The sequence below is a fragment of the Leptidea sinapis genome, chromosome 21 (genome assembly GCF_905404315.1).
Source record: "Leptidea sinapis chromosome 21, ilLepSina1.1, whole genome shotgun sequence".
NCBI lineage: Eukaryota > Metazoa > Arthropoda > Insecta > Lepidoptera > Pieridae > Leptidea > Leptidea sinapis.
Window position 1 is genome coordinate 9611797 of NC_066285.1, and position 19782 is coordinate 9631578.

Here is a 19782-nt window from a genome sequence, read left to right on the forward strand (position 1 = left end):
AGAAGTGAGGGTTATCACTTTATAAACATAACATATTGATTATTATTTTAGTTGACCCGTTTATGCAAAAATCTAATGTTCATACATTAAATTATAAATATAATTTAAATTATAATATTAATGTTCATACACAGTGACAATTGTTTTAATACTCTAAAAAGTGTTTTATTCACAGCCTTTATTGGTGTTCACATCCGCGAACTTAAAATTCGCCGGTCCGTTGCTGTGTTAGGGGTTTACTTATCAAAAAGCCTGTCGACCTTTTTATTTGATAAATCGTTGTATTTGTTTGATATGACTATTGATAATTTTTGTTATTGCTGTCATAATTAATGACAGTAATCGCGACCGTCGCGTCGTGTTCACGAAGCATCCTTACACAAACAATGAATTCAAGTCAAATGGGTACCTTCAAAAGAGCGCTTACACCTTCCTTAAAGGCCGGCAACGCTCTTGTGATTCCTCTGGTGTTGCAAGAGAATGTGGGCGGCGGTGATCACTTAACACCAGGTGACCCGTACGCTCGTTTGTTCTCCTATTCCATAAAAGAAAATGTCAAAAGATTGATGCATACAATATGCGATAATTTATTATACAGATTATTTTTTATGACTTTTTATGAAATATTTGAGATTTGAAACGCATTTTCACTTTGAAAAATTCATCTCAAGAGCTTTACTTTTACAGTACAGTACAGTTACAGTAACTTATCAATATATATAAAAATGGATTGCTGTTCGTTAGTCTCGCTAAAACTCGAGAACGGCTGGACCGATTTGGCTAATTTTGGTCTTGAATTATGTGTAGAAGTCCAGAAAAGGTTTAAAAGGAATTGAATAGATATGAAAATGCTCGGAATTAAATAGAAACAACAATTTTGATTTTCCTTTGATGTGTCCCCAATGCTGCAACCGATAGTAATCGGATATAATAATTATTGGACATAGTACGATATATATTATGTTCGATTTAACATTTGGTAGGTCTGAGAATCCGTCGTCATCTATTTTTTACACCCCAACAAATTTAATTATTTATTTTTTTCTTATTACTTTATATGGCAATACAACGTTTGCTGGGTCAGTTAGTTATTAATAATTCCGATTCAAAAGCGCTTAGTTTAAGCCTATTTGAATAAAGTTTATTTTTTACTTTGACTTATCATTTGGCGACATATATAATATAAAATATATAATACCTATTATATACAATTCGAAAAAAGAACAATTTGCATGCCCGTGCACTTCGCGCTTAGCTTATGAATGTCTTTTTAAATTATTATCGAATGTCTTTTAACGCCATTGTCTAAAATCGGTATTAATTGCAAAAATGACTTACATTTTGAAAAAGGTGTATCTTCAGCTGTTTATTCAAGTGTATATAATAATGTTTTAATATAATACAATTTTTTTTTGTACACAGGTGACTCACATGGAGAAGAAAAAACGTGGTTCCGTACCAAATGACGCCGAGCAAAACCCCACGATTAACCATATGTCGATTGTTCCGCCACATTTCAATATGAGAAGAGATAGAAAGGGCGTACTTATCTAGATGTGTCTATCTATTTATTTCTATGTCTGCAATGGCACTGTCTCAATATCAATAGAGCGTATTGTTGTCTCTTTTATTCACAATTATGAAGACAGTGACAACAATACAAGTTGGAGCTTAAATGTTTGTTGTACCCGCACAAAAGTAGAATAATATAAGACTTTTTTTACACTTATTTAAATAGTCTAAAAATTGTATACACGATGCTGGATATTAAAGAAACGCAAGTTCTTAAGCATATTATATAAAAGATTTGCGATTATAAAAATAAATACAGGGTGTCCATATACCATTTAGATTGGTCAGTATGGGCAAGTCTGAAAATATAAGATATACGGTTTAAAGTTAAAATCCTGTGGTTTTATCACATTAAAACGAATACGCATACACACACGTACTCACAATCCCACCTTCACACTCATACACACACACACACACATATTTATTTGTGTATATATATATATATATACAGACTAGCATCTGCCCGAATACAATCATGGTGTTTTACTGTGTTGATTGCTTAAAATTCAGGCCTTTAAAATGTTAACCCCCTTTTGGCTGTCAGATCATATATAAACAAATAAAGATGTCTTCATAAGAACCATGTCATTGATTTTAGTGACAAGAAAAACTTCGTTCATAGATTTAAAAAAAAATAGTACTCACTTCGGAGATCGAACCCGAAGGTACCTATTTAAAAATTATACGTAGGTAGACATAAACCCCTTTATTCATAATGTTCCGCTAACTTTAAACAGCCGCTAAGGAGTGTTTTTTCTCATTCTGACTTAGGTCAATAGAAGAAGACAGAGTGAAAATTAGCAATGCTTTTAGTTAGAAGACTATTATGAATAAGGGGGTAATTCTATAGTCGAGGTCGCTCGATTTAACCCCACTAGATTATATCTTGTGGGGTTACGTTGAAGAAGTGTACGAAAGAAGCTAACTATGGCTATGTTATAGCCATAGAGGCAATTTTGAAAACAAATTCATCACCTGATGATACAATACACAATACTAAAATTGTTCAATATTATTAATTTGTTATGTTTAAAGTGATATCCTTCTGGGATTAATTATTTAAATTAAATTTGTAACCGAAATTTATGAATAATGCGGGACCCGAACCCGCGAACTCTCGGGTTCCGTCCGAGCGCTGTTACCAACTGAGCCATCTCGGGTTGTTGCTCCATCTGCAGGTTATCAACTGTAAAGAAAATTTATTGAAGTAGGCGTTACTTTGCGGAAATCCATAATTATCCAAATGTTAAACGAGACTCAAGTGGCATCAGTCCCGTGCCAGAGTTAGGCGAGTTAACATGTCCTAAGGATGCATACAAATATTGGCGAAATTAACACTTGAAATTGAATAACTGTAAGAAGATCCTGTAGATGGAGCCACATCCTGAGAGTTGAACAAGTTATACCAAAATTTACGACCTTGTTGTTGGCTCAGTTGGAAGGAGCGCTCGGACGGAACTCGAGAGGTGCGAGTTTAATATTGTAATGAAAAAGAAATGGCTGTCATTTCGAACACCTACTATATTTAATTAAAGAATATGTAAAATAATGCATTTATTTTAGTTATAAGTTTCATAGTAACAGTTCCTTACCTACACAATTGATATCTAAATAGAAATAATGTATGTTTTATTTTTCTTAACATCCGGGTTCGATTCCCGAACTGAGTGCTAGTTTTTTTTTTTATTTTAATTTAATTGTTATTTATTTCATGTTAAAATTTGTATTTGCTCAGTCGCTTTATACACGCTTGCCTGCAAAGTGGCTAAGTTTTTATCTAATTTAGAGGTTATTTAAATAATAATGTAGAAATATTAAGAATTGAAACTTTTGTCGATTTAGATTTGTGAGTAGTCATATATTTTGGCAAAGCATGTGATGATAGTTATAGCTAAGGGAATTAGTAGGTAGTATATAATAGTTTTAAGCCTTATTGCCTTTCAAATAAATATGTATTATATGTTACTCCTAGCTGACCCAGCAAACGTTATTTTGTCATATAAATTATCTTTAGAGTTAGACCGTTTCTTGGACATTGCAACATTACTTTATTTTTCTAAAATAAACGTAGCCTAGGTTACTCCTTATTACATCAGCTACCTGATAATAAAAGTCCTGTCAAATTAGGTCCTGCCATTTCAATATTACAAACAGACACTCCAATTTTATTTATATGTATGTATACATTACAGATAATATATCAGGGTTGTTAAATTGTTTTTTATAATGTCACCACCTTATTCTATGTCGAAAAGTTGTACAATTATTTTTGAGAGTATTAATTTATTATTCGAAATATATATTTCTTGCAATTCTTTCTTCCACCATTTAACCCATGTCGTAAAATTAGGTTTTTCCGTCTGGGGCTTCTAACTTCCAAATAAACATACAGGTTTGGATTTGTGGTTTATTTAAAAACCATTTTTTAAATGTAAGTTAATGTGAAGTAGATGCTTTTAAGCTATTTTAGTGTAGCATTTGAGTATATTACTAATTATTGATGGATATTATTTTTTGACATGTATTGATTCTGTAATCTGTTCCTTAAATAATCTTCTCGAAAACAATTTTAGTAGGTATTCAATGGTCTAAAGATTCGATTTTTTACGACGTTAAAGTAAATTCCGATAAGTAACTTATTTAAAACAGAAACTTTATTTATGAGCTGCTTACATTGAGAATCTAAAAGTTCATTTTTGATTTAGTGTTAGTAGCTGAATATAAGTACATAAAATCATATTTTTTTAAGTCTACCGTCATCAGCCGATAATTATACATTTAACTCTTAAGTTATCGGATAAAATCCTTTGAAATAACTTATAAATTATGTTTAAAACTGCTCAGTGTTAATGTATTTAAACAAAAATGTGTTTTATGTTATGGAATATATTTTAAATATATTTTTTGTAAAACGCCAGTAACCTATTTGTGAAGAAGATTATTTTAAGTAGGTAGGTATACTTACTGCAACCTTATAGATGCTTAAAGCGAATTATTACTGTTATTAATCAAAATATATGTTCATATGTAAGTGACTAAGTTTTTAATAAGAAATAAAATAATTTAAACTTAAAACTAGTGAAATTACTGGGCAAATGAGACTTAATATCATATGTCTCAAGGTGACGAGCGCAATTGTAGTGCCGTTCAGAATTTTTGAGTTTTTCAAGAATCCTGAACGGTACTACATTGTTATGGGCAGGGCGTATCAATTACCATCAACAGAACGTCCTGCTCGTCTTGTCCCTTATTGTCATAAAAAATACTGTATACCTTATTAGTGTCATATACATACGTATATCGTTAAGTAGTATTCGCTCACTTGTAAGTCACTCAAATGGGGTTGTTACTGTAGGTTAGTTTTTAACGTTTTACGGCAGTTCCCAATATACTATCTACAGATAGAGATAAATTACTACCTTCTACTGTCAGTAATTAGCTGTCAATAATCTGAAGTTGTCCCAATATACCCGATAACTCTTATCGCCTTATATTGGGACGCATGAATTGCAATTTCCATACAAACTTTATATCACTGGTAAGCTATACGTCGTCCCATTGACAGACAGCGTGCACGGGTAAGGAGAGTTACCGTCGATAAGTTTATTGGGACAGAAAAGTCATCGAAAGTTAAGATTTTAATCTCAATTAGAGATTGACTGAATATTGGGAACGGGCGTTAGTGAGCGTGGGTGGCGTTGGTGTCGTACCATTAGGTGACCGGTACCTACACTACTTTGTTCTCCGGTTTTTTTTTAAAGTTGTTGTGTACTTATGTATGCACGCAAGAAGTTATTCTTCTTTGGCGTATCAAAGCAAAAGTTCTTAAAATTATTTATTCCTCGTGCTATTCTACGTTTGTAGAAAGAACAATATTGTAAAAATCTTGCAAAGATGGCTTCGACAATAATTAATTATTAAATAACGAATACGGATGATGGGCTTGAACCCTTTGCCTGTCCTAATAATGGACGAAGAAACCAAAAAAAAAAACGAATGTCGCAAACGTCAGAAAATTTTAGGAACCAACTTCACCCTGACACTTTTGTTTTACAGTGATGCGCGCGCATCTTAAAATTTCACTCTCATCATTTTTCTATAACGCGTCTAAAGAAGTATAACTTCAAAAATGTGAAATATAAAATGAAGCAATGTATGGATTTTGGTTACGTTTTTTTTTTCAATATATATATTTATATTGTAATTATTATGACGGGTACTCACGAAATATATTCTATATCTGCAGTACAAATACAACAGAAAGACCCGAAAGTATGGACGTCGTCAGTAGTGTGTGTCGTGAATTACTGAATCAAACACCAAAACGATTTAGCCGCCACGCGGACAGATTGATGTACTATTTGTGTCAAGTGTCAATGTGTCAAGAGTTTCCGCCGCCTCCGCAATTTCGCCGGGCACCCCTTGCTTTATAAAAAGTAGATTTTGTATTTACATAAAATATTATAACAATAAAATATAATCTGCTTGAAGTGTTTAGAAGTGTTTGCGATGGTCGGCAGCTCAAGATCGCGATGGAAGTCTACGAACGAATCATGGCGTTATGTTCTGAATTCATTAGCCTCTGTTTGACCATTTTTTTATGGAAAAAAAAGTACAAACGAGCGTACGGCTTACCTGGTTTTAAGTGATCACCGCCGCCCACATTCTCTTACAATCCAAGGAATCACAGGAGCGTTGCCGGCCTTTAAGGAAGGTGTACGCGCTTTTTTTTAAGGTACCCATGTCGTATCGTCCCGAAAACACCGCACAAGGAAGCTCATTCCACAGCTTTGTAGTGCGTTGAAGAAAGCTCCTTGAAAAGCGCACGAACAAATGCGGTTAATGTTCCGCCTTATTGACTTCCTAAAAATAATCATTGTTATCCGTGTTTGAACGTATTGGTAATGCGTATATTTTTCAAGAAAGGATATATTAACTTTATATTAAAGTAGTGGACCCGACAGACGTTGTCCTGTACAAACGTCTTATATTTGAAAAATCGGTCCAGCCGTTAGGAGTTCACTAACTTACACATGAGCAAGAGAATTATATTATATGGATGGAATTGAGAATCTAAACCAATCGCAAATTCACTGGAACTCACAAAAAAAATCATCAAAATCGGTCCAGCCGTTAAGGAGGTAGTTCAATTGTGAATATAAACCATTCTCGAATCCACCTGAAGACACACAGATAGTTTCATTAAAATCGGTCCAGCCGTTTAGGAGAAGTTTAGTTACACCAGACGCATAAAAGAAATATACAAAACTAGCTGACCCGACAGACGCTCTGTCAATAAACGGTTCGAGAGATATGGTAAAGGCGTGGGTGGGATCGTGACACGACAAACTATATATGTAAACCTTCCTTGAGCTTCAACGAATCTATTACAAAAGATTTCATTGAGATTGGTCGAATAGTTTAGGAGTTATTAGGGAACATACAAACATACATTCTCTTTTATTTATATAGATAAGATGTTATAACACAAATTATCAGCATTATAGCTTCTGAAGTACGATTTCGTCCACCTAAAATTATACGAATTTCTTAGAATTAATTAAATACTTAAGTACATTATATTTTTGCTTCATACAAATGTATGCTTTTTGTTTTTTTTAATCAGTATAGGTATTTTAATGAAATTATTAAATAAATCAATTATTTTTGCACCTGCAGAGCTCTTTGCGTAGGTACCTATAGTTTTAAGTAAAATATTGTCGTCGAGTTTTTTGTTCCTGTCGCTCTGTCTAGTATAACTGAAATAAATTTAATTGTTTTGATGACGTGTTTTTATTTTATATTATATTTATTTGACTGTTTTCAGATTATAGGACAATACAAACATTTAGGGAATGTTCCGATATGCACTACGAGCTCTACACAATGCTATCACTGTAGAAAAATTCATTCCGTTATGGACTGCCAGTATACTGCCGCAGTACCCTAGGGAAATATATGACGTCATAAATCGCCGCCATATTCTACTGTGAGCACTGGGGTTTTCAAGGTAAGGTACTCGCAGTACTTTGATCACGTGATCAGTCAAAACCACTCGAGTGCCTAACGTTTTATAAACAATACCTACAGTTTTATCCCAAACATTTTTAATTTGACAGTACTCCAACAAGTTTTTTTTAATGAACTAGAAAACTTTAATACACTCATGTGAATGATGCGTCAAAAAATGCGACTAACAGTATACGGGATTGCGTTCCGTTTTAAATAGTAACCAGTTTATCTGGCTATAAAGGAACGTCTTCACAGTATACTAAATTGACGTCACACTGTACAGTGGTCGCAGTGCATATCGGAACATACCCTCTAGGGATTCTTGGAATACTTAATAATTTGTTAATTTAACTTTTGTTTGTTTTTCTAAAGTTTCTGCCTCTTACGCACTTCGGGGGCCAAGGGCCCTGTATTATTGATACGGCGGTAGCTACGTCCCTGTTAAATATTCCAATGATGCCATTTTAATTTTTATCAAAACGATTTGCCACTTATTATTAAAATAAATACAAGATTAAATAAAAAAAAATCCTTGGAAGTATGTCTTTATTTTCTGACGTCTATTGAGTTCATTGCAACATTTTAATATTAGATCATTACCGGTATGTTTTTTCCTTTATATTTTCATTGGCTGGCTGGTATTTCAAATGTTTCGTATTCGGAGTCCATTACTAATGCGATAAATGTAAGTTTTCTTTCATCTATTGTGCGTGTTGATCGATTTAAAGCCACTTCCTGTAACAAAAATAAAAATTATAAAAAGGCAGTAAAGGCATTTATTTTCTCAAAATTGATCCCTTTAGATTTTTTTTTGATGTCATTTCTAATACTACTACCGCTTCGGACACAGCATTCTTTTTTTGCGCTCTTTTTAATAAAATACATAATGTCATTGTTATTTCTATAAAATCATTGCTAACCACAAAAATAACAAATAGTTAAGTGAGCGAGCAATTTTGGCAAACTTTATAATTCAGTATCAAATCGTTGGTACTCTACATTCATTCAAATCTATTGACTGTGTAACCTAGGAAGACGAAGCCACTAATAATCCAATTGAATTGTTTACCACCGCACAATTTACAACTGAAGGCGGTTTCGAAAGTCATCATGCTTCGAAATGTAAACCAACTAAAAATATGCAATGGAACGCGCTTGGTGATGAGAAAACCGATGAGTAATGTGATTCACGCGACGATGCTCAAAGGAAAATTTAAAGATGAGTTAGTTCTCATTCCGAGGATTCCAACAATCTCAATAGATATGCCCTTTGTGTTTAAACGGATTCAGTTCCCGATTCGTCTTGCCTTCGCCATGACGATCAAATAATCCTAAGGAAAATCCTTGACTGTTTGTGGTTTGAACTTAGAAAATGCATGTTTTTCTCGTGGTTCGTCCTACGTGGCATGCTCACTTGTCAGCAATATATCAACTTTCTTTGTTCTTGCGCCTTTTAAAAATATCGATGAATACAAGGTGTGTCAATGAAGTGAATGAACCGAGTGCATCCCATGCTGCGTAATATGTATATATACATATAATTCAATCAGATCTTGCTGACATGCGATTGATATACTTAATTTTTGTGTTTTTTTTTTATTTATTTTTGTATTATTATTTTAAACATTATACACGGGCCATGAAGGTCTCTCTCGGTAAATCGTTGATGTCTAATTTCGGGTAAATTGAACCTTGTCTAATTTAACACCCAGAAGACTCAAGTTTGCGGGTTTACTACTAAAAAAACCCCCCTTGTCGTGTCACCGCTCTTCGACAACACTTCCCTTGCCTCACCTAGTATCGCAATACTGGATCTCGGAAGCTCGAGCCAAATTAGCTTTGAAGAAGCTGGGCGTCACAAATAGAGCTGGGCAATACTTTCAAAAAAAGCGCGTACACCTTCCTTAAAGGTCGGCAACCCTCTGTGATTCCTCTGGTGTTTCAAGAGAATGTTGGTGGCAGTAATCACTTAACACCAGGTGACCCGTACGCTCGTTTGTCCTCCTTTTCAATAAAAAAAAGAGGACCTACTGCACTAAATATTTTTTTGTATTAATTGTATTACAATTAACTAGTGGGAGGCTAATTTGCACAGGATGTCAGCTGGATTATGACTGTTAGGTAGTACGAGGTTCGAAGGTCTGTTAGATTTGGATCCGATTCGCCTCTGTCTACCCTTCCAAATTCGTAACAAACAAAATATAAATTATCAGGAGCTCCCGAGCTCCGCACACCCCGCCTAGAATTTTAGATAATCAATAATAACTTACATTGAAAACATTTTACCAGCTATGTCTTTAGCATCCTTCATCATAGTAGGAATCGCACCCGGTTCTTTTGAAGGAGCTGAAAGCATGAACTAATGTTTATCTTTAAATCCTCTATTAAAGATTCTAATATGGTATTCTAATATTCATATTATGGGTGTAGATAAAGTCTTGTATGCAACTGTTGATAATTAGGTATTAAAATACTCATGTGATACTATTAAATCCACATTCGTGTTTTAATAACCCTTGTTACACAACAGTTGCATAAATAACTGATATTAATAATATCATGAAGTAGGTACGTAATCCGATTTATTCATAAAAAAACGCTGATCGGGCGTTTAATAAAGCTATAATATTATTTAAAACGTGTTTTGTGCGTAACGAACGATCGATGAAATTCTGTATTCATAATCGTTTGTTACCTATATCTCTGACAGATACCTAAAATGCCTCTATCCGTCCATCGTATCCGATGTTAGATACCTTTCGTCGTTCGTCGTCGGGTCGTTTCCTACCTTAAATATGGTTGAGGTAGGCTGGCCCATGCGTCATGCTCGTGAACGGGCGCTTCTTGTGCTGGCTGGATGATCCTCTCACCGGGAAGTCTGCTTCATGTTTTTCTTTATTATTTTTTTAAATAACAGTTATTATTTTTTTATACTTTGATTTGATTAACCATTTCTGAGAAAAATTGTGATTTTAATAGGTTTTGTCAGGCGGAAAGCCACATGTGACCCGTGCTTAATATTTTGAACTTACAAAACCACCGTCAATTACGAAACAGTTCATCGAATGACAGCTATGTCTTCGCCAATGAAAGCATAAAATAGGTTCATACTGCTAAATTTTATGAGTCACATTAACTATATCCGAGTGATAATGAGTTTTTCGCTTTTATTTCGACATTTTAAGCCTCCGGTAATTCATTATAATACAATAACCATACATATTAAAGAAAGGTTAAAGATTTGAAATTAGAACTTGGAGTTTTCAATCAATTATTTTTTTTTCAGCTAGAAAGGGACGCGCATTGGATTGAATAGCCGGTACCTCAGTATCACCTATCATCTCTGGCCATTTCGCCATATTTATGATATCTGTATTGAGGTCTAAAGATATTTTTCTTACGTGTTATTTGTTGTACCTACCTGCTGTTGTAGTTGCAGTATCTGAAAATAAAAAGAATACGTGGTGAATAATATAATATCTGTTTGCATCTTTTAAATTATGAGGCAGAGATCTATAGCTTGTGGTGGTTGGATGATTCTCTCACCGGGAAATCTGATGTGTTTTTTTTTGTTTTTTCTATATTTTTTTAAATCAAAGTTATTATATTTTTTTTATATAATAGCTAATAAAATGCTCTCATAATGCCTTTATTTTTTTACGGTGTGTGTGGATTGATGCATCTACTATTGTACTTTAAGTATGTACTCAATAACTTTAACTATGTTTTTACTTATTAATTTACATTTTTTTTTCCTTACTCATGTAAGAAATTTAGTAATTATTTATTTTATTAATTAGTATCTACATACATAATATATTCGAATTGAAATGATTTGAAAAAATAATTTTAAAATAAGATTCTGAAATATCATTCGGTTTTGAAAAGAGCAACCTTAGAGTTTCTTACTCGTTCTTCTCTAAGGAAATCTGCCTTCCGAACGAGCTTTAAGGAAAAAATGACATATTTCAAGTGCAATGCAATTTACCTACGAAATAAAAAAAAATATTTGTTTTGTTTGATTGTTTTGCGAATGGTCAATTATTATACTTAAATAGTGTATGCTCTAAGATTTGCAAAACAAACGGCTATTATTCCGTTACTATTACAGCTTAAAATGGATATCGAAAGAACGTTACAACATCAGTAAAATCACAACAATAACTGTATCCAAAATTTGATATTAAACACTCCCATACATTTAGTATGAGTATATTAGCCATATATATTCCACAAGTAGTAGAAGCCTTTTTTTTGGCACTGCACTGTAGTCAGCCAACAAGTGGTCTTTCAAGCACCTTACGTATGATCACAGGATGATATTTTTTATATCAATCAGATCAATCAAGCGTTCAATAAATATTCTTATACATTTTTCATTGGCATTAGTTTCTTGGTGTACGCACTCTAATATTTTTTTAAATTATGAACTTTCATCTTTTGTCATGGCAGCTCAACCTTCTCTCTCCGCCCCTCGTTCTCATGAATAATATATTCAGTAAATTAATACATTTTTTTAATTCAACAACACACTGGTAGAGATACTTAGGGACTACGCGCACTTATTCAGCTCTTTTCTGGTTTTATCCATAGAAAACAACAATTTTGTATGGAGACGTATACGCGTCGATTCAGCTTTCCGCGTCCATTCTGCTTTCGCTGCAAACCAGCATAAAATGAGGATAAATGTGATTTATTATGCGAATTCGGAGAGAGCGTTCGGCGCTGTTCCGCCGCGTACAGCGCTGTTCGCCGACGAGTGCCGCGGAACAGCTCTTTACAGGGATGGTTCGCGACTCCTTGTCGACAAGTTGCGACCTGTATTGTTCCTGCATTGATTTGACGTAATCATTATGTGATGATACTAGTGTCCTGTGTTTATTGTACAGCTGTCAAACGTGGACCTTTACAGAAAAAGTCAAGCAGATGATTACGAGTAATCAAAGAGCAATGGAAAGAAGCTTATTAAAAATAAGGAAGATAGACAAAGTAAGAAGCGCCAGGATAAGACAGAAAACCAAGATCACCGATGCACTCACACATGCACTGGCACTTAAATGGAAATGGGCTGGATATATTGCACGGTATACCGACAGGAGGTGGACTAGAGAAATTACACGTTGGAAGGGGCCAACGAAAACGAAATGTAGGAAGACCAATAAAACGGTGGGCTGATGACATAGCACAATCAGCAGGAAAAGATTGGATGCATAAAGCACTTGACAGGAAGTTGTAGATGAAGTTCGAGGAGGCCTTTACCCAATCTGGGATCCATACCTAAAAATTTAACTAAATAACAATTATACTAAAAACCTAGATTAAGCAAATAATACTAACAAAAAAAAAACTAACAATATTGTATATGTACACTTTTTTTTAGAGATATGGAATAAATGACTTTATTATTATTATTATTAATCATTATCCACGCAAAGATTAAAGAGTGCAGACGTGATTTAAAGTTATTATTCTCATTCTTACGACGCCGTACGCGGCTGATAGAAACAGAGCTGTATAAGTGTAACCAAAATCGTTCAGCGAAACGCGAATGGAGCTGAATAAGTGCGCGTAGTCCCTATGCGTAATCATATTTTTTTTTAAATGCATAAATCATTGAAAAAATTTATTTTCCGTAATGTCATTTGGGAGCATCCTGTAAGTAATATAGTAGACGCCTGCTTCTGCCACGCTCCGCCGTTCATGAGTAGCCCCAACTTAAATCTGATTAAAATGTTGTTTTTAAAATGCTTTAAAATGTTTGTTTATTTGATATATTTGTATAGCCGAGTGGTTAGCGATCCTACCTACTAAGCTATAGGTCCCGGGTTCGAATCCCGGTAGGTGCAAGCATTTATATGATGAATATGGATGTTTGTTTCCGAGTCATGGATGTTTAAATGTATTTATGTATGTTTATATGAATTTATGTATGTTTAAGTAAGTATATTGTATTAAATATATCATTGTCTTGTAACCCATAACACAGGCTATATATGCTTAACTTGGGGCAAGATAATTTGTGTAAAAAGTGTGTCAATATTATTATTATTATTATTTGAAAATATAAAAGTTACAATTATTATTTACTGTAATTTTAAAATTAATTTTATTATTACGGTTAAATATCTACTGAGTTAATTTTCTTTCATGTTTCTCGTCTTCGTATATTATACATACTATTTAAAATCTTATATATTTTTTTTTCTTACCATCAGCTGGGGCCGCTACCTGAAACAAACATAATTAACAAAGAGTCAGTAATACAATAATTATTAAATAAAACATATTATAAAGTACAACAATAATAACGTTACACATTGTAAATTTCACCTTAATTTATTTTATGATTCCTTCTTAGAAAACGAAAATTGACATGACCCAATAGTACTTTTTAAAACTTCTAAAGGCGCGATTATATTATTTTGGGCATTGAATGAGACTGAGCCGTCACGCTCGTCTATGTAACGCTTGTTCGAGTAAAGCAGGCTCGAGTCGACTAAACCAGACTCGCATGGTGAATGTAGCTGTATTTCTTATTATTAATCTCGCTTTGATGAATTTTCATGTCTTTTCTCTATTTCAAAATGAAGAGAAAAATAACAAATTGGTTCATATATTCTAACGGTATGTAATAATTAATGTCAATTATAAGTAAATAAAGGATAATTTGAATTCATTATTTAATTGGGGTTTTATCAAATTAAGTGATGAAGTTAAACGCAGTGTAGTTTCTTCAAGTTTAAAATTTCTTCTCCGTGTCATGTTATTTTGTAGTGACAAAGTAAAGATAAAGAAAAAAAAATATTAACTTGGAATAAGTTTACTTCGCGTTTATTTATTACACAGATTATGTCTGCTACTCAAGTTAGTAAGTGTTTTGTGAGGCGATGTATATGCTTTTACAACTAGATCCCAGAAAAATGTTCGAAACAAATGTATTACAAAACTTAAAAGTACTGTTAAAAGACGTGTAGGTGTGGCAAAAGCTATTAACATAAATGACTCACTTAATGTTACCAAAAATTGGGAATGGAGCGACCGACGTTATAAGTTATACCTAAGTTATAAATCTGATTGAATGATATTCTGTTCATGATAATAAAAAAAACTTGCGGGTGGAATTTTGTAACATCTGTAAAGCGAAAGGAATATTCCTACAAAAATTCTAGTCTCTACGCCTTTTTTTTTATTAGTTTATTTTAAGTCGCTTTAAAAAAACATACATCATCAACGACTACAGCTTACTTTTATACATTGTTGTTTGTTGTACATTTTAATAAACTTAAGAAACTTTACAGTTTTACACCAACTATCTTGATGTAAACAATCTTTTGGGTTATCGGGAAGTTTACATAATGACTTTTCTGACCGGTATGACTGACAATCTTCTAGTAGGTGTGATGCAGTTAAATCCTCCCCACATTGGCATTTTGGCTCACAGCTTTTAGTTATTAAGTAAATGTGGGTTATATTAGTGTGATCTATACGCAACCGAGTAATATTAACTTGATCTCTTCTGCAACTTTTTATGCCTTGCAAAAACTGATTGTCTTATTCGAAATAATTTTGTGCAATTATTTATCTTCCAATAAGAGTTCCAATGTTTGAAATTTTATTTCTTATTAACTGAACTATAATTTCTTTGATTGTCTCTACGCCTTATACACTTGATATTGATCAATAAACTTGCGGGTTTCAGAATTACGTAAAATCTGATCTTAGCAGACCTCTACTGAAAGGCGAAAGGAATATTCCTACAAAGTTTCAAGTCTCTACGCCTTATGTCCCAGAGATATCGTGATGAGTCGTACTTATAAATGTATAGATAAAACAAACTTACTGCGCAAGATAACACAAATGCAATGAAAAGCACACAAAGAAGAGTTCGCAGCATTTCGTAGCAAGTGTTGACTCCTTAACAGATCAATTGAAACTAATTTCAATAGTCGCTTTCAGGAGATATATATAAGGAGACGTTTAAATATTCAAAAGCAACTGAACAAATCAATTCTAAGAACCGTCAGTCGTCACATTAAAGCTGATTACTCTTTGTAAATAAAAACAAAGGTTTATGGAAGAATGTAATGGCTGTCAAATTTTAAAATGGCGTCCCTAACACATTGCAATGACGTCAGATCTTTAGAATACACGCAGATGTTTTCTCTTTGTGATGCAAATTTATATATTTTTCACGTTTTCGCGTTTATTTCTTCAGTTCCAGAAGTCATTGAATTATAATTGACTCATATTTTAGTTGAAATAGGTAATTTTCAATGTCAAATAAAAATTCTTATCTATAGTAATAAATGGATAGCCGTGTTTTTCCTTCGGTTATACTGCGAAAACTACTGAGCCGTTCGGAATAATACTTATGCTATATGTATTTCGGAGCTGGTTGTAATGTGGAGTTTACTTATCCACAACTTATATATTTTTTGACTTCGAAATACCCATATATTCGCAATCATAGATTAAGGATTGGTCTCCGCTGCGCTCCAACTAGATACCGCAGTCCTAGTCGGAAATAGCGGCAACTAATTAAAAATATAGAAAAATTAATTAATATTTCCAATAACACAAAATCTAAAGTGATGATGTGTACATTTCCATACTCCTCGGATTTGACACAGGAGCAAAATAGAAAAATATTTAAATTAAATACAACTTTGTATAATGCGACATTCCACAACAATGAAAATTTAATTTTATTTGACCCAAATAAATTCATTAATTGTAAACTGAAAATAACCAATGGTAACCTATACCTACCATTTAGAGTTAAGCGACAGCTGGCTACTTTAGTAGGTTATAGTCTTAATCAACAAACTACTTCCTCTGTAGTATTATTTAATAAACATGCCTCTATTGGGCAAAATTGTAAAATAATCGACATACAAGCCCCTATTGGGGAATGTATTAGTACTAATGTACAAAAATATAACAATGAAGATTTTTCTTCAATTAATTTAAATTAAGTTATTTGACAAGGGAGGACAACTCTTGCAATATCATACAAAATAGGCAACATTCACCAAATATAAATGTTACTGCTATAGATAATCATAATATAAAGCTCATAAATATTGTTCACCAGAATATACAAGGTATCTCAAGTAAGGAATTAGAAATTGAACTGTTTTTGAGCTGCTGTAATATAGATATATTATGTATTACAGAACATTGGCGTAAGAGTCATCAGCTCCAGTTTAGTTTTAGAGAACATAAAGTTGTCAGTTCGTTTTGTAGAAGTAGGGCAATACATGGAGGTTCCCTAATTATTATTAATAATAGATTAAAATGTAAGAATAGAAGAGATATTGTTAATCTCTCTATAGAACAACTAATTGAGATAGCTTGTATAGAACTAGAGCAATTTATTATTGTAAGTGTATACCGCCCCCCCACTGAATCATATGAACAATTCCAACATAGAATGGAGGAGGTACTATCAAAATTTAGCAAAACTAGCAAGTCAATTATAGTGTGTGGAGATTTTAATATAAACTTGCTTGAACCTTCGGCCAATTGTACTAGCCTTAAAAATTTATTTCAAAGTTTTAATTTGTTCAATGTATTTTGGGAACCTACTAGAATCACTTCTACAACAGCAACCTGTTTAGATAATGTTGTTACAGATGTTACTATTACTAGTAAACTCATAATTAATAATCTTCAGTCCGACCATAGTGGGCAACTTATAAAAGTAAATACAATGTCAGACCAAAAAAGGTGACGATTATACCAGTTACGGGTAGCCGTCTTGAGAGGTTTAGAAATAATTTGGTAAATACGATACCATTTTTACACTGTGCGAAACTGCTAATTTTCACTATAACTTAGTCTTCAATTCCTTCTGTGAGGAATTTGACAGGATTTTTACTCCAGTAACGGTTACAGTAAACAACAAACATAGTTTTAATGATTGGGCAACAATGGGTATCCACAAAAGTCGTAAACGCTTATATGACCTTTATTATGAGAAACATTACAATAATAGTGAAGAATTTAAAATATATGTAAAAAAATACTCCAAGCTCTTTAAAGTAGTTTGTCATGAAGCGAAAACACGTTTCATTGCAGATAAAATTAAAAACAGTAATGATAAAGTAAAAGCGACTTGGAGTGTAATTAACAATAAAACTGGTAGATCGAATTGCCGTAACACCGCCATCTGTTTAAATATTAATAATCGCGTTATAAATTCGGAAATAGAAATTGCAAATGAATTTGATAAATACTTCTCCGAAATCCCGATTGTCACGACCAAAGACCTTAACTCTTCGCCAAAAGCAGCATATGATATGCTTAAATTACACGTACCAGTATCTTCCACTGATTTGAAATTTAAGTGTGTTACAGGTAGCGATATAATAAAAATCTTCAAATTAATTAACCTAAAAAATACAAAAGACCTATGGGGCCATTCGACTAATATTGTAAAATACATACTTGACATTATAGCACCTGAATTAGCAATAATATTTAATGAATGCATAGATGAGGGTGTGTTCCCTGACCTCATGAAATACAGCAAAGTTATACCTTTGTTTAAATCGGGCAGTTCTTTTGACCCTGCTAATTTCAGACCTATTTCAGTGCTGCTTGTTTTTAGTAAAATTTTTGAAAAACTTTTGCTTCAACAGCTACAAATGCATTTTTGTAAATTAATGAACAAAAATCAGTTTGGTTTCACTAGGGGTTTATCAACAATTAATGCGGGTACTAGACTCATTGAGCACATCTTTGACGCCTGGGAAGAGTCACAGGATGCATTGGGCATTTTTTGTGATTTGTAAAAAGCATTTGACTGCGTCCACCATGAAACTTTACTCCTAAAACTAAAGCATTATGGAGTGAAAAATAGAGCCCTAAATCTGTTAAAATCATATTTAAGCGATAGAGTTCAGATAGTCGATGTAAATAGCAAACGGTCTTCGGGTAAACCTGTGGGAATAGGTGTTCCACAGGGTTCTATTCTCGGTCCTTTCTTGTTTCTTATATATATCAACGATTTACCGTTTGTGGTAGATGATAGCCATGAGATTGTATTGTTTGCTGATGATACTTCACTTATTTTTAAAGTGAAGCGACGTGCGGATATTGATGACGAGGTAAGCAATGCACTCTCAAAGATAGTGCGTTGGCTTGAGACGAATAATCTGCTCTTAAGCAGTAAAAAAACAAAGTGTTTACGGTTCATTACACCAAACACAGCGGAGGTACAAACCAACGTACTTATAAATGACCAGAGATTGGAACTTGTGGACACTACGGTCTTCTTGGGTATCACGTTAGATAAAAAGCTTCAGTGGGGTCCACATATTACCCATCTAGCAGATAGACTCAGCTCTGCGGCATATGCAGTTAGAAAGATTAGAGAGTAGACGAATGTTGCGACCGCTAGATTAGTGTACTTTAGTTATTTTCACAGCATCATGACGTACGGTATATTACTATGGGGTCATGCTGCTGACATTGATATAGTGTTTGCACTGCAAAAGAGAGCTGTTCGTGCTATATATCAGCTTGGTTATAGACAGTCTCTCAAAGAAAAATTTAAAGAAATAAATATTATGACTGTTCATTGTCAGTACAATTATGAAAATTTAATATATGTTCACAAAAATCGTCACCTTTTTGCTCTTAATAGTGATTTTCATTATTATAACACTAGAAATAAGGGATTGCTTGTAACTAATTCTAGTAGGCTTCATAAGATACATAATAGCTTTAAGGGTAAATGTATACACTTCTACAATAAAGTCCCAGCCACTGTTCAGGCATTATCTATAAATAAATTTAAATGTTTTATAAAAAAATGACTCTGTCGTAAATCCTATTACTCCAACTCCTGAATATCTAAATGATCGGACAGCCTGGGATGGATAGAAATGACTGTACAATATTGTATATTTTTATTGAAAAGAGCGCAATAAAAAAGAATGCTGGGAGATTTTCTTGCGCCGCTTCTTCTCTCTCAGAGCGCCATTTGTTTCCGAAGCGGTAGTAGTATCTAGTAGTATAAGAAATGACATCAAAAAGAATTCTAAAGGAATCAATTTTGAGAAAATAAATGCCTTTCAATACTACGCCCAAGTAGGCGTACTCGAGCTAGTGTGTGACGTTGACGTGCCTCATGTTCTGTTAATCTTTGCTAATAATTGAAACTAAAATGCCGGGTTTCGGAGTAAAACT

General features: G+C 33.4%; 1 protein-coding gene and 1 long non-coding RNA gene across 2 annotated transcripts in view; one reads left to right on the forward strand and one right to left on the reverse strand.

Annotated features, from left to right (window-relative positions):
* The window catches only part of LOC126970623 (glutamine-dependent NAD(+) synthetase), a 40361-nt gene extending 33003 nt beyond the window's left edge, over positions 1-7358 (forward strand). The window contains exon 13 of the mRNA XM_050816672.1: positions 1423-7358. Coding sequence (XP_050672629.1) covers positions 1423-1554 — 132 coding nt within the window. The 3' untranslated portion in view covers positions 1555-7358. The remainder of the gene's footprint in view (positions 1-1422) is intronic.
* Positions 7359-8119: 761 nt separating this feature from the next.
* Positions 8120-15567, reverse strand: LOC126970682 (uncharacterized). Its single transcript, XR_007730678.1, has 5 exons — positions 15428-15567; positions 13797-13815; positions 11009-11029; positions 9858-9933; positions 8120-8322 (listed from the first exon to the last, which is right to left on the reverse strand). It is a non-coding gene; the product is annotated as an uncharacterized LOC126970682 (long non-coding RNA).
* Between the last annotated feature and the right edge of the window lie 4215 nt (positions 15568-19782).